General features: G+C 34.4%; 1 protein-coding gene across 2 annotated transcripts in view; it reads right to left on the bottom strand.

Moving 5' to 3' along the window:
• Window positions 1-16,736, bottom strand: part of ZFYVE9 (zinc finger FYVE-type containing 9) — a 184,828-nt gene that overhangs the window by 45,082 nt on the left and 123,010 nt on the right. For both annotated transcript variants that reach the window (XM_027577103.1, XM_027577110.1), the window contains 2 exons: window positions 14,817-14,939; window positions 12,288-12,443 (listed from right to left, as the gene is read on the bottom strand). In XM_027577103.1, coding sequence (XP_027432904.1) covers window positions 12,288-12,443; window positions 14,817-14,939 — 279 coding nt within the window. The remainder of the gene's footprint in view (window positions 1-12,287; window positions 12,444-14,816; window positions 14,940-16,736) is intronic.

Genomic DNA, 16,736 nt, shown 5'->3' with positions numbered 1-16,736 from the left:
AAGATACAGCTGAATTCAAATCTGGGTTCAGCCACTAATCAACTATGTGTTTGATCTTTGGCAAGTTACTTAGGCCCTTGGTGCCTCTCAGTTTCCTCATATGTAAAATGGGGACAAGAACAGTATGAATCACAGAGTTGTAGTCGAGAAGAAATACTGCACATAAAACAATGAATACAGCCTAGCATGTAGTGAGTGCTCAATAAATACTAGAGGGGCAACTGGGTGGTGCAGTCCATTAAGCATCTGACTCTGGGTATCGGTTCAGGTCGTGATCTCAGGGTTGGAGATTAAGCCCCACATCAAGCTCCACGCTTAGCAGGGAATCAGCTTAAGACTCTCTCTCCTTCTCCCTCTGCTCCACCCTGAGCATGCACACTCGTGGCTCTCTCAAATAAATCTTTTAAAATAAATAAATATAGATATTAGTCTCAAATCACCTCTTCATAAATAATTCCATATTACTTTCTCATTGGTTGAAAAATTACTTTGCAAAGCAGCAATACCATGGCTCCTTTGCTCATAGAAAGATACAAAATAAATTTAATTTACCAAAAAGATTCACAATTGTAAAGAGACTAAAAATCCAAACCATGATATAACATCTTTAACTGGAAAAGCAATGCAAGAAAATTACGATGAAAACACCAATGAAGTTCCTCCTTCCCTGGAAACACACTGGCTAGGAAACATTTTCTTTTATTTTACAGATAAAAAAGTGACGTGCTTCAGAACTACTAAAGATTATAAGGAATGTAATTTTTATGGCCATGATAAATAATAGCAAGTCACTAAAATCTGAATCAATTACTGGACATTGATCAATCACACATTTACCACATGATATATACTGTTAGATACTGGTCCAAAAAAGAGATAGAGATACACATATTAGTAAAATATTTTCTAAGATGCACAAAACTTGAGACTCCCAGTCATTCCACAAATATTTATAGGATACCTATCATTTTTTAAGAAATATCTTACCAATTTTTATATTCTTTGAGAGACTACTATTTTAAAATCTCTTTTTCCCCCCTCCTCTAATCCACCTACAATTTTTCTTCTAAATACTTGGAGGGGATAGAAAACTGGCAAGAGATGGTGGTTTAAAAATATCTAAATACATTTTTTCCTAATAGTGATTATGCACCTATATTCTTAGACTGAGATAAACCTCTACATTAAAAAATAAAAAATCAAACTCCATTGTATTTGAGGCCTATAATTTTATTAGTGACATAAAATTATTAATAAAAATAAAATTAAAAACGATCAGTTTATTAATAATGTACACATAAATTTACCTTAAATTTCCTTTGCCTTTTGAAAAATCTATATAAGAAATATAAATTAACCAAAAGTTCATCTGGGTTAACCCAGGTGACCACAATTTAAAGATACAAAATAAGGTAGAGTAGGTGACAAACAGAAATAGTTAAAAAAATGTTTTTTCAAAGATAAGAAATTATGGAAACTTCCCAAGTAATCTGCATGAGTGACCCACAGTATTTCTTTCTCAAGGACCAGAGACACTGGGGCCTCAGAAACACTCTCAGGTTGACCTCAATAGAATTTACTCTTATTTCCAAGTCCCAATGGGAACAAGAAGTCAGGAATAATAAGCACAGCATTTTTATTAATACAAGTGTTCTCTCCGGACTCCTTTCCTCCAGGTATTTTTCCACAAAATGACAAACAAAATACCTCCTAGTGACATCATATCAATTTATTGATTCCTTCAATCCACAGGTTCTTTTTATTAAGCTTCTCCAATGTGCCAGACTATTTGTCCTAAAGGCTGGTATACTGAGTTGAGCCAAACAGATAAATCTTGCCCTCACAGAGTTACATTCTAAAGGAGGAAGACAAATTAACAACATCAGTTAGTAAAGTTAGTGATAAATGTTTTGAAGAAAATAAAACGAGGAAGGTAACCGGTGGGAAAAGGGGACAGAATGCTTCTTTAGCTAAGAGGTCAGGGAAAAATCCTTTGAGGCAGAAATATTTGAGAACAGACCTGAATGAAGAGAGAAGATACCAACCAGCTAAGATTTGCAAAGAATAGTATTCCAAGTCTAGGAACAGTAAGTACAAAAGCCAAGAGTTAGAAATGAGTTTGATGGGTTCAAAGGTCACAAAGGTGATCAGTGTAGCTAAAGCAAACTAAGGAGTAGTAAGAGATAAGGTCAAGAAATCCTTAGGGACTAAATCATACAGGATCTTGTTGGCCAAAGGCATTTGGAGTTTATTCTAATTGTAGTGGGAAGCCTCCAGAAGGTTTAAAGCAGCTTCAATTGGGCCTTTATACCCATCACTATGCTACACAAATACGCTCGCAATTAGATTTAGGATGCCCAAAGAACAGCTGAAAAAAGATAAACATGTCTGCAAACATAAAGTTGCAAATGACTGAAAGGGAACAAAAAGCATTTTTCAAAGATAAAAATGATTTCACTTGCAAGGTTAATATTTACATTCTGTGTTTATAATTTTAATTGTCTTCTTGCCTTGTTCCAAAGTTAAATCTAAAAGCTGAAAATTAATAAGTGTAAACCTTGTTATGCCCATGTAACTATTAACCAATTCACATTAATATTCTTCTTAAATTAATGACTTTTTGGAGAGATTGTACCCTAGGATCCAGCATAAAAGGCAAAGAAAAATTACCCAAAACAACAGTTCAGAGATCAAGATTGATTTCAGAGCTTCCAACATGTAAAAGGAGTTCCAAAAGAAGACAATGTTGGGAATGAAAGAGAAGTAATAGTCAAAGAGATAACAACCAAGAATTTTCCAAATTAAAGAAGGGAAATGTGTTTTCAGATCAAAAGTACACTTTTGGCACTAGGCAGCAAAAATAAAACTAAATCCCCATATATGTACACATATAGATCAATGGAATTATAGAGAAAGAGACCTATACACACTATACAAACTAATACTCAAAAACAATATCAAGGTAATTCAATGGCAAAGGATAGTCTTTTTAACAAATTGTGCTGAACAATTGGAATCCATAAGCAAAAAAAAAAAAAAAACAAACAACTTTTGAGCCTTACTTCTGTAGGGGCCAAGGGCAGGCTGCCCCTCACACGGGCCACTTTGGCATGAAGATTATTTTGAGTTAAAAAGCTATTAAAACCCAGCAGATTCAGGAAAAGCTCTTACCTCTCACAGAACTGCCTATAAAAAATTTAAATAAAGGACCTGGTCTGGGAAGAGAGCTATCTATAATATAACTACATTATACTATGAACTAAGTATGGCAGACTTAGAGGAACCTACCCAGGCCTGTCTATGTCACATTGTTTCTGGGTGGCCCAGAAAACATTTGAAACATTTACTCTTTTTCATCTTCCTCTGAATTGTATTACTTCCCTCTGAAGTCACAGACCCCTACCACCCCCTTCTCCTTAATTCAGAATGACATATATACCTCACCTTGCCTGTCTTTGGAATTTCCATGTCTGTATGGATCCCCTACATGTATGAATTAAATTTGATTTTCTCCTGTTAATCTGTCTCATGTCAAGTTGAGTTTTAGGCCAACTAGAAGAATCATGAAGAGAACAGGAAATTCTTACTTCCCAACACCTCACTCCCTGTGCAAATATTAACTCAAAATGAACTTAGATCTATATGTAAGAGCTACAACTATAAAACTTCCAGAAAAAAAAATACAGGAGAAAATTTTTGTGACTTTGGGTTAAGGTAAAGATTTCTTAGGAAACTAAAGTATAAACTATAAAAGAAAAACTGATAAACTGGACTTCATCAAAATTTAAAACTTATACTCTTTGAAAGACAGTTAAGAAAATGAAAAGACAAGCCATGCACTGGAATATAATTTGCAAAATGCACTATCCGATAAAGGACTTGTATCCAAAATTTATAAAGTACTAAAAACTCATTAAGAAAACTCAGTTTTTAAATGGGCAAAAGAAGAGCTACAGACGGTAAGTAAGCATATGAAACGATGCTCAATATCATTAATCATTAGGGAAATGCAAATTAAAATTACAATGAGATGCTACAACACATTCATCAGAAAAGCAAAAAAAAAAAAATTAAAAAGGCAGTATCAAGTGCTGGCAAGGATCCAGACTAATTGGAACTTTTCATACATTGCAGGTAAATGTATAAACTACAATACATACATACATCCAATCATATGGATGAATCTTGAAAGCATTATGCTAAATGAATTAAGCCAAATACAAATGTGTGATTCCACTTATAAAACCTTCTGGAAAATACCAAACCACAGGGAAAGAAATCAAATTGATAGTTGCCAGGAGCAGAAGTTAAGGGGAGGGGATTAAATACAAAGGGACATGAAGCAAGGTTTAGAGATGATGGAAATATTGTTTATGCTGATTTTGGTGGTGGCTACCTGACTGTATCTGTTCATCTACACTCACTAAACTATATGTTGGAAAAGGTGAATATAACTGTATATAAATTATACCTCAATAAACCTGACTACAAAAACTCAGAGAACTTTAGTAACAGACTTGCGCAAAATTAAGGATAAAAAGAAAATCCTAAAAGTCCAAGAGCGAAAAAAGAAAAACAAAACAAAACAAAACTAGACTGAAGATGCCAAAAGACAATGGAGTCATATCTTCAAAGTACTTGCTAAGGGGAGGTAAAAGGAAGAAAGTAAGGATTGAGCGAACAGAGAGGAAAGGGAGGGGAAAAAAATCTGTTAACCTAGAATTTTGTAACCAATGAATTATTCAAAAGGGATGGCAAAATAAAAAAGTTTCAGATATACAAAGGCTAATGGAGTTTACCAACCAGAAAGATTCGCTAAGAGAACTAATAAAAAGAAGTATTTCAGCAAGAAAAGCAAACCCAAATGGAAACACAAGATACTAAAACAAGATATGGAGAAAATATAATGGCAAATTTAGTAATTTTGATTGAACTGAATAATGATAGTGATCTTTGATACTAACAATGAATACTGAATTGATAATTAAATATAAATAAAAACATATTTTTCTTCTACAACAAAAGGCAAAACAAACTACAGGCAACAACAGTAAGACTGGTGAAGGTACCAGATGAATAAAGTATGTTGTAGGTCTGTGTCATGCTTAGGAGGATAAAAATCCTGTGTGGGAGGCAGAATTCTGTCTGCCTCCTGGCATATATGCCTTGTTTAATGCCCTCTCCTTGAGCGATGGCAGCACCTATGAACATAATGGAATGTACCCCCAAGGTTAGGTTATTAATCAATGGGCTTGGAGTTAATCAGTGGGGAGATTATCAGCATGGGCTGATAAATCTAGGTCTAGGGGTAAGAGATTCAAAACAGACACATATACTTCTGCTGACCTGGAAGAAAGGAAACATCATTGTTGTAAACTATCCATATGGAGCCAGGAAGCCATGGAACTGCAGGCTCCCAAAGCCAACAGAGATCAAGAAAATGGGGATTTGCAAGGAAATGAACTCTGCCAACAACCTGAGGACCCTGAGCTCCAAATGAGAAACCTCACCACAGCTGACACCTTGAGGCACGGTTAGCAGAAGATTCATCTAAGCTGTGCCTGGACTCCTAACCCATGGAAATCGTGAGATAATAAATGTGTGTTATTTCAAGCTACTAAGTTTGTCGCTTAGAAATACATCAATAGAAAACTAATACATACTGAATAACTTAACTGTTAGAAAAAGGTCATAATTGAGAATGTATGTTAAAAAAAAATAATTAAAGGAATCCCCAAGAGAATACTAATATTATAGAAACATGGGTGAAAGAGATGAGCAGGGACATATTTGTCACAGAAGACAAAATATGTATAGCCAATAAATATATGCTCAGCCTCATTAATAATTAGTGAAATGCAAATGATACTGAGATACTATTTTATATCCACCAGATTAGCAAAAATTAAAACTCTGATAATATCAAATGTTGGTAACTCTTATACACTGGGGATGGGGACACATAGATATAAACTCATAAATTACTCTGGGCAATAGTTTGACATCATCTAATAAAGTCGAAGATATCCATACCCTACAAACCAACAATTCTACTCCTAAGTGTTCATGTACAAAACTTTTAAGGAACATGTCTGAATAACAAACTGGTAAGAACAGCAAATTATTCATCAGAATTAATAAACTGTGGTAAAGTTATATAATAGGTATAAAACAGTAGCTGAAAATGAATGGACTGAAACACTAGAGATTACAAATGTCAGAAACATATGGAGGAATGAAAAAAGCAAACTACATAAAATATATACAGTGTGATACCATTTGTATAAAGTCTAAAAACATGTATAACACAATGCATTATAATCCTTAGTGATGCAAAACATTTGTGATAAAATTACAGAGAAAAGCAAGAAAACTGTAACACAAGACTGAAGTCAGTGGCTGCCTAAGGGCTGGGGAAGTTTGGAAGGAAGATATAATCAGGATTGGTCATTGATCAGTGCTTCAGTGGGTTGGTCATTTTTATTTCCCAAGTTGAGTATTTTGTTTATGGGTGGTTATTTTGTTATGCTTTATAATTTGCATAATTATTAAAATATACATATTTACATGCTTTTATATATACCAAACAATTTTTTAAAGATAAAGTTAAGAGGAAGAGATTACTTCTATCTGGGAGGATTATTAGGGAACAGTTCGTGGAGAAAGTCATCTTTGAATAAGACTTAAGGCAACTGATAGGATTCAGATAGTTGGGATAGTACAAAAGAGATGGTGATGGTGAGGAACCACAATCATGGGTAATGAAATAAATCATCAGAGTATACAAAGAACCGAGAAATGTTTAGTTTGGGAGACTACTAGTGGAAATGAGACTAGAAAATAGGATCAGATTACATAGAGTACTGAATGCCAGAGTACATGTTTTATTCTAAAGGCAATACAAAACCCATGAAGATTTTTGAATAAGAGAGGAAAACAACCAGAGATTAACTCCAGAAAAAACAATCTGGTAGATACAATTCTCATTTCATTCAAATCCATGTTCTGATGTTTGTCTGGAAAAAAAAAAGTACAAGAGATGGAGGAAGGGAGGAGAAATGGCAAGAAACAGTATACAATCCAGAATCTCCCATGGCACTATAATAACCAGAAGGCATCCTAAAACTCTCAGGATGTTATTATTCACAAAATGTAAATTTCCCTCTCACTGTGGAAAACATAAGCAACTATGTATGACAAATTTACAGATGCTAAATAAACATATATGGATACACACACACACACGTTATTATTAAATACATGTAGTTTAGATTAAAAACTAATATGAAATTATAAAGGAAATTCATTCAAGGGCTTCTAAGGGTTTTCGAGTAATTTATGGCAAAGTAACCACCACACAAGTGACAGACTTTTCAAATAGGCTTTCACATTCAGGAAATTTAAGACAGAATTTGTCGATTCCACACAATGTGCTACACAGAAGAGGAAAAATACTAGGATCATTTCAGAACACTTAAAAGATGTTTCCACTTATTTAAAAAAACATGGTGAAATTATATATCAAGTTACTACCTTGATCTAAAAGCAGGATTCTTAATAAAACAGGCATGACAGATATTATGCATACCTGTTTTTTAAAACTGCTCTACTATTAATATATACACATAGAAGTAAAGAATACTGGTCTGGGAGCCTTAGTCCTAATTCTGCCACCATCTAGGTCTGTGATTTAGATAAGTCTTTAACACCTCTCATTTTCCTCATCTAAAAAACAAAGAGTTTGTACCAGATGATCTAAGATACCTCCTAGTCCCAGTATTTTATGAGCTGTGAAATGATTCCTACTTGAGGAGAGACTCTTATGGCTCACTTGTTTATGCCTTTGAAATGCTTTTTACTCAGATATATATGCACATGCCCTCATCTATATTATAGATAATATTTAAAACAGCTTACATGGGTTATAGTCTGACCTCAGACTATCACCATTACTATCAGTTCAAAGTAATTTTGTTGTAGAATTTTTGCATTTTAATTTGATAGTTCAAAATGAATTCTACTGATATATAAGGATAATTCTGAAAAGTGAGTAACCACTTATCGTAAACATATATTTTAATGACTCATGCAATGATTCACAGCCTTTCCTTGTTGGTATTTCTCAGAGTTCCATTCACATCTAGTCTCCTCTCACTGACTTATCCCATTCATAACCATTGTCTCAACAATCACATAAAAGCTAGGTCTCCCAATCTCAGACCTACTTCTGAAGTCCATACCCATATATTCACTGTCCATTTACATATCACTATCTGTTGTCAATATTTCAAATTTAACACTGGACAAAGAACCAATCTCCTGCTCCTCTGCCAAATCTGTTCTTCTTCTATTTATCATCTCGATGAGTAAGAACAAAGTCCACTCAGATGTCCAAGTCAGAAATCTGAAGCCACTTGCCTCTTCTCACCCCTCACATCCAGTTAGTTACCAAATCCTATTGAACTGAAACATCACTGTCTTTTATTTCTTCTCAATATTCTTTGTTCCCACTGATATTACTTAATTACTTTATTAAACCCTTATAATTTAATTTCTTGCTGGATCCTGACAATAGCTTTTTTAAAAAAATCAATTTTAAAATAACAAAGTGTTGGTGAGGAGGTAGAGAAAAGCGACCCTCTTGCACCACTGCTGGGAATATAAATTGGTGCAGTCACTAAGGAAAACAGTATGGAGGTTCCTCAAAAATAAAAAACAGAACTGGGGCGCCTCGGGGGCTCAGTCAGTCGAGCGTCTGACTCCTGATTTTGGCTCAGGTCATGACCTCAGGTTCCTGGGATTGAGCCCCGCACTCCATGGAGTCCACTTGGAATTCTCTCTCTCTCCTTCTCTCTCTGCCTCTCCCCCCACTCACACTATCTAAAATAAATAAAATCTTTAAAAAAATAAATAAATATAACAAACACAACTGCCATATGATTCAGCAATTCCACTATGGGTATTTATCTGAAGAGAATGAAAACACACCCCCATGTTCATTACAACATCATTTACAATAGCCAAGACATGGAAACAATTAAAGTGTCCATCAACAGATGAATGGATAAAGAAAATGTGGTGTGTGTGTGTGTGTGTGTGTGTGTGTGTGTGTGTGTGTGTGTGTGTATATAATGGAATATTATTCAGCCATTAAAAAAAGAAAATTCTGTCATTTGCAACAACATGGATGGAACTTGATGGCATTATTTTAAGTAAAATACTGAGGTCAGAGAAAGACAAATAACATATGATCTCACATTTATATGTAGAATCTAAAAAACAAACAAAAAACCATAGGACTCCTAGATGCAGAGAACAGACTGGTGGGGAAGGATGGGGGTTGAGAGGGTGGGTAAAATCAGTGAAAGAGGTCAAAAGGTACAAAGTTCCAGTTATAAATAAATTAGCACTGAGGATGTATGTACAGCATGGGAACTATAGTTAACAATACTGTATTGTATATTTGAAAGCTGCTAAGAGAGATCTTAGAAGTTTTCATCAGCAAGAAAAAAATTGACTATGTGTGAAAATGGATGTTAACTAAACTTACGGTGATCATTACACAGTAAATACAAATACCAAATCGTTATATTTTACATCTGAAACTAATGTTACATGTCAACTATATCTCAACAAAAAAATGTTTAAGTCAATCTTATTGGGGTACAATTTCATGCAATAAAACCCAGAGATTTTAAGTATATCGTTCAATATAGTTTTGACAAATGTAAACATTCATGTAATCCCTATCCCTATCCTATATAAAATATTTATAATAATCCCAGAAAGTTCCCAGGGCACCTCTGAAGTCAGCTGCAACATCTGCAAACCCAACTCACCCCAGGCAAATAGTGATCTAATTTCTATCACCACAGACTCATTTTGCCTGTTCTGGAGAATCATGTAAATGGAATCACGTAATATGTACTTTTTTGTGCCTGGCTTCTTTTGTTCAGCACAATGTCTGTGATATTCATCCATGTTATTGTATATATCAGCAATTTGTTTTTTATTCTTGAGTAGTATTCTAGTGCTTATCTACTATAATATTTTGTTTACCCACTGTTACTGCTTCTTAACTCTTACCTGCCACCATATACACAGATTTTATCCATTTTCATATTGCTTCTGAAGTCATCTTTCTAAAATGCAAATCTGATTCTGTCACTCATTTTTTTCAATTGTTCCTCATTGCCTACACAATAAAGGATGGACCCCTGAACAATACTTTCATGAACCTCCCACGCTTTTTAGCTCCTAATTCCCTCTCAAAACCCAGATGAATATACAATTGCTTGGACCCCCAATGCCATTTCTCTGTTTATAGTACTTATATGTGAATACATATAAATTGAGGAGAAAAGTAAGTGTTTCAGGTCATTTCTGGAAATAAATTTAGGTCCTGAGTATTATATGGCCTGAAGGTTCTAAATGACTTCATATTAACCCCATACATTTTGGAATTGACACAGTAAATACCAAAGTATACTTCATAGGTATGTGGTCAGTTGTTGATGTATTGTCTTGTCCTTATGTAATATAACACCTAAATTATCACAGAGACTAAGACATAAAGGTATAATCTTCTATGGATAAGCTATAATCACACTAAAGATGCAATTTTATATCCTGTTTTTGTACTTAATTCAAGAGCATTTTCCGTGTTGTTACATTCTATTCATAAATATTACTTTTGATGGCTAACGAATGTTCTAAAAAAGATGCATCCATCTAATCAGTAATAACACAGTTTTAAACCTTTCACCTATAGCTGAGCATTTAGATTACCTCTAAATTTTTGTGTTAAAGCAATGCTGCAATAAACACTTTCATGTACAAAGTATATTTTACAATTTAGATAATTGCTTTGGCATAGAATCCCACAAGGGGAATTACTGCATTTGGAAAGTATAATTTATGGGTTTTTTTTTTTTTAAAGATTTTATTTGTCAGGGAGAGAGAGGGAGAGAGAGACAGAGAGCAAGAACAAGCAGGAGGAGTGGGAAAAAGAGAAGCAGGCTCCCCGATTAGCAAGGAGCCCGATGCGGGACTCGATCCCAGGACCCTGGGATCATGACCTGAGCCGAAGGCAGCCACTTAACCAGCTGAGCCACCCAGGCACCCCTAATTTATGGTTTTAATATATTTATAAAATATCACCATGTAATACATGAAAATAATTTTAATACCCTCGTCAACCTCACTCCCCTTTCCAAGGCTTGTTCCTCAGAGACGATCTCTTCTATTATTCATTTGTTGTAGTTATTATACTACTCTTTCCCTATTTGCCAACCACAGATATTGTTTTTTTACTTCCTGTTATGATAATGAGAATTTAGCTCAACTACACCACTTCTTACCTCCTCTGTTAAATCAGAGGAGATTAACTTTTTAATGCCAAATAATACACATAAATATATTTCTTCCTTCTCAGCTTATAATAGTATGTCTTTTTATTAGTTATCCTTAGTCTTTTCCAGTAGCTATGCATTTACTTTTACATTGGTAGGGCTAACAATATTTATAATTTATTTTGAAACCATAATGAAGTTGCCCATGCCAGTGGTTTTTTTTTAAATCTGAAAATTAAATAAAGAATATTTACATTATGATTATACAGATATTGTTAGCTGAAGAAACAAGTATTAAGTTATGATTATGCTTCCTTCTATCAGGTACCAATATCATGACCCCTAAGCCACTCAAAGAAAAATATTCTTACATCATGGTCAATGGATTATCTTACAACTTTGATTCCAACCACACTAGGTAAAGTACTAAAATTTATATTTCCTTAAGACTTAGCAAGTTCTAACTTGTCGCTGATACCAAAGTCCAATGCCAGGCTTCCAAATTTATAACTATTATTTGGCATCTGAGTCCAAAAATTTTTATCTTTTTTTTTTTAGATTTTATTTATTTATTTGAGAGAGAGAGAGAGAGAGAGCACAAGCAGAGGGAAGGTAGAGGGAGAGGGAGAAGCAAGCTCCCTGCCGAGCAAGGAGCCCGATGCAATGCAGGGCTTGATCCCAGGACCCCAGGAACACAACACGAGCAGAAGGCACACACTTAACCAACTGATCGACCCAGGCACCCCTCATCTTTTTTTTTTTTTTTAAAGTAGGCTCACACTCCAGCTTGGAGCCCAGTGTTGGGCTTGAACTCATGAGATCAAGACCTGAGCTTAAGTCAAGAGTTGGACGCTTAACCAAGTGAGCCACCCAGGCGCCCCCCCAAATTTTTATTGTCTTATAAAGGGTGCAGACTAAGTCATAAAGCATTCCCACCTGCCAGAGCATCCCGATAAAGCTGCACAAAATGATTAAAGATATCCTTCGGCAAACACTTTTCATCCGGTAAACACTGTAGAAGAATGACTATCTCAGACTGACCCACTGCATGCATTCCCTTGGTTGTGAAACACCAGCACTTCCTGTTCACATCTATGAATGGAATAAAAATATAAAAATAAAGACATTCTTCTCAATCCTTACCTTTAAAAAATGCACAGAAATCTGTTAAAATACAGCAAAGAACAAAATCGGTTATACTGAATCTGTACAATTCAACTGTGAACTATAAATTAACTGAGCCAAAGAACTATTGTAGAAAATAAAACATAAGAATGCCTCTGGCTTAAATGGATACTTAGAAAAACAATGGGAAGGGAAATAAAAGAAGTAATAGTCAAAGAAAATGCGCTTACAACTTTTAACTCTTATTATTAAAAGAAAACATTTGATTAAAAATAAATTAAATAAAACTAGGTATCCTAGGGCTATAATGATTAAAGAATATATCCCCCCACCTGTATTTTTAAAAAATTCACTAAATAAATAAATAAATAAATAAATAAGTTCACTTTACCAAGAGAAAAAAATTACTTATGTAGAAACAACAAAAGCCAGTATTATAGCTTTGGATTCAGGCTGTGGGCTAAATACACTTTTTAAATTTCATCTGTGACTGAAAGACTCTAGCTTTTTATTTTGTTTTTTTAAAGATTTTATTTTTAAGTAATCTCTATACCCAACATGTGGCTTGAACTCTACAATCCTGAGATCAATAAAGAGTTACATGCTCTACTGCCTGAGCCAGTCAGGTGCCCCAAGATTCTAGCTTTTTAAATTATAGTCCTTTTTGGGAGAAAATTCTAGATAAAGAGCAACATGATTTTACTTGGTTTCATCCTGTAAAAAGTGGTGAAGGAATGGCTTTTCTGGACTATTTACTTCCACTTCTTCACCTTTAGGCACTGTAGAGTCCCAACAGCACAAGCCATATGTAGTTAAAAATAATGTCCAGTCTTTGACAATTTTATCATTTGTACTCCATACATAATAGGATCCCCAAAGGAAATAAGATTCAAATATATAGATATTACAATGTAAATCAAAACTAATAAAAGTACCCTTTCTTTCACTTTGGGAATTGTTACTTTATATACCTTAACAGGAAGCACCCAATACAACTGTATTAAGATGGTGTACACTTCAGGAATTCTGGGTTAGCTATTTTCTAAGTGTAACTTATAAACTAGATAGGGTAAATAGAAATTTCATAAATTATTTTAAAACTTAATCCTAGAAGGAAAGGGGGCAAGCATTAATAACTGGCCAAATATACAAGGGTACAATTAACAAGTAAACCAGAGCCTGCACTCTTTAATACAGAACCTCAAAGGAAGTGGCACATAGGTGTTTCTGGTCTCCGAGGTCAACTTAAAATTAAGTACCCAGTGGGAATTAGAAGACAGTTCCCCAGTGCTTCTCTCCAAAACTCTGCCTACTGACATTCATCCAGGATAAATGCATTTTCTGTTTTCCAACACTATCCTGGAATTAAGATTCTAATTTACTGTCCTCTTACTCATTCTGATGCCCAGAAGCTAGCCCCAAGAATTAAGAAGTCTCTTCTGAATCTTAACTTATGATGTACTGAAGTTTTACTATATGTTAGCTAACTAACCCTTCTCTCAAATAAAGGTTTGCAAATGATTAAGGTTTCTGAGATTTAAATCTAGCATGTAATGGTGAGTGCTGTGAATTGTGTGAGACTGATGAATCACAGACCTGTACCTCTGAAACAAATAAGACATTATATATTAAAAAAAAAAAAATAGTAGGAAGGGAAAAATGAAGGAGGGGAATCGGAGGTGGAGCCGAACCATGAGAGACTATGGACTCTGAGAAACAAACTGAGGGTTCTAGAGGGGAGGGGGTGGGGAGATGGGTTAGGCCGGTGATGGGTATTAAGGAGGGCATGTATCAAATGGAACACTGGGTGTTATACGCAAACAATGAATCATGGAACAAAAAATAATGATGTAATGTATGGTGACTAACATAACATAAAATTTTTTAAATAAATAAATAAAATGCGGAGATTCTCTAAGGAGTTGTTGAACAATTTCTACCTATGTCCATTAAAAACACTGAAAAGCTAAAAAAAAAAAAAAGAAAAAGAAAAAGAAAAAATAAATCTAGCATGTAAATTATTTGACCCTCCTAGATAATCTGTCCACCTCCAACTACTCTGGTGATGAGTTGTGATTTAGCACATCCATCTCAGGAAGTTTTGTTTGGCTTTCCTCCATGGAGAATTCACCTATCTCATAAGAGTTTCAGTTAGTCCCATAGTTGTCCTCTGGGATATGTTATTTTATACAAACCAATTTCTTTGGTACCCAGTTTTTAGTAAGATGTGGCTCCATCCATATAAAAATGCTGTGTGTAATGAATTTGAAAGCTTTACTTATTATCTATGAGTCAGTAAAGTATCTCATTTTAATTTTTAAAAACAAATTTCTAACTTACAATTTACAATTTTAACCATCGACAACAAATTTGCATTTAAAACAAATACAAGTGGGTCAGGACCACCATCCTCTAATTGCTGCATTACTGAAATCTGTGATGGTTTCTCTTCCACAGCATAGTCTGTAAGGGAAGAAAACAATGCAAAAGATTAGTTAAAGGGACAAATCAAGAAAAATCTGATGGAGGAATAGGCTGATTATTCACAAGAAAGAGTTAAGCACTTGATTTACAGATAGGGTGAACATAGGTTTATACTGCTGTCTCAGTGTAATGCTAATAGTTCCCCTTTCATTCTCAAAAGTGACCCAGTCCAGTCTGGATGAGAACATGGTTATCCTATACATAGACTTCTCCACAAACTGACTTATGCCATAATCTAGAGACACCCATTTAGCACATGTACCCCACTGTTTATAGCGGTATTATCAACAATAGCCAAACTATGAAAAGAGCTCAAATGTCCATCAACTGATGAATGGATAAAGAAGAGGTGGCATATATATACAATGAAATATTAGCCATCACAAAGAAAGAAATCTTGCTATTTGCAATGACTTGAATGGAGCTAGAATGTATTATGCTAAGTGAAATAAGTCAGCCAGAGAAAGACAAACACCATACAGTTTCACTTATGTGGCATTTAAGAAACAAAAGATGAATACAGGGGAAGGAAAAAAAGAGAGAGAGAGGGAAGCAAACCATAAGAGACTCTTAACTTTATATATAGAGAACAAACTGAGGGTTGATGGGGAGGGGGATGGGCTAAATGGGTGATGGGTATTAAGGATGGCACTTGTGATAAGCACTAGGTGTTGTCTGTAAGTGATGAATCACTAAATTCTACACCTGAAACCAATCTTATCATATAGGTTAACTAGAATTTAAATAAGAACTTGAAAAAGAAAAATAAAGACAGCCCTTTAACAAAAATTCTCCAACTATCATAACAAGAATTTCACATATTACATGTTCTAAGACCAACATTTAAAATAATCTATGATATACAAGAAAGTGATAATACACTACTGACCTCTGAAAGGATGTTGAGGATTTGAGGTAGAAGAGAATCCTACTTTTTATTCTATATTCTTTTGTACTGTTGAGATTTTTTTTTACCATTAAAAAACTAAACTTTACAAAAATGTACCCAGAAAATAAACTAAAACTATCATAAGTGACTGGTTTCATGAGACACTTCCTCTAAGTCAAGAGTTCAGCACATATATCAATCACCAAAGCACCACTAAATCACACAACAGATTCTAAACATGGACAAGTTAACACTTGAGACCCTGCACAGAACCTTTCCCATTTAATTCCTGAAAGCACAGTATGTGATATTCAATCATGCCATTCTAAATGATGGTAGTCTTCCCAGCTTGAGGTCAAAATCATGGATAATAACCAAAAGAAACCAAAAAACTATTTTTTGGATGTAAGGGGAAATGTCTACTCTACCAATGAAAGTATTTATTGAAAAGAAAAATACTAAGTCACTTTTAAAAAGAAAATATTTGTATGAAGTTATTCCACTGAAATACAAAACTGCAAAATTCTGGGCAAGAGATAGTAATATGATTTAAGTAAGTATAAACAGTTGTTGTTTCTTAGTAGGAGAGGTTTTGATAATTAGATTTAATGAAAATGGAATCTTATTTAAACAAGAGAATAGGCCAATTTAACTTCTTGTAAGTTAAATCTAAGACTCATTAAAATAACCAAAATTTGAACCTAAGTAGTAACTTTATTAAAAAAAGAATATTTTTAGGGGATCTTAGTAAAGTAGCAAAGATTATATAATCAAAAGAACGCTTAACTTACATGAAAGTTCATAGTTGAACTATCTGGGACATGGCTGGATTTTATAGTCTGATACTTTCAGCACAGTCTGACACTTTCAGCCAACACTGCTGAGAG

This window comes from Zalophus californianus, chromosome 4, assembly GCF_009762305.2.
Source record: "Zalophus californianus isolate mZalCal1 chromosome 4, mZalCal1.pri.v2, whole genome shotgun sequence".
NCBI lineage: Eukaryota > Metazoa > Chordata > Mammalia > Carnivora > Otariidae > Zalophus > Zalophus californianus.
Note: the sequence above shows the minus strand (reverse complement) of the source record. Positions and strands in the feature narration are given on the sequence as shown.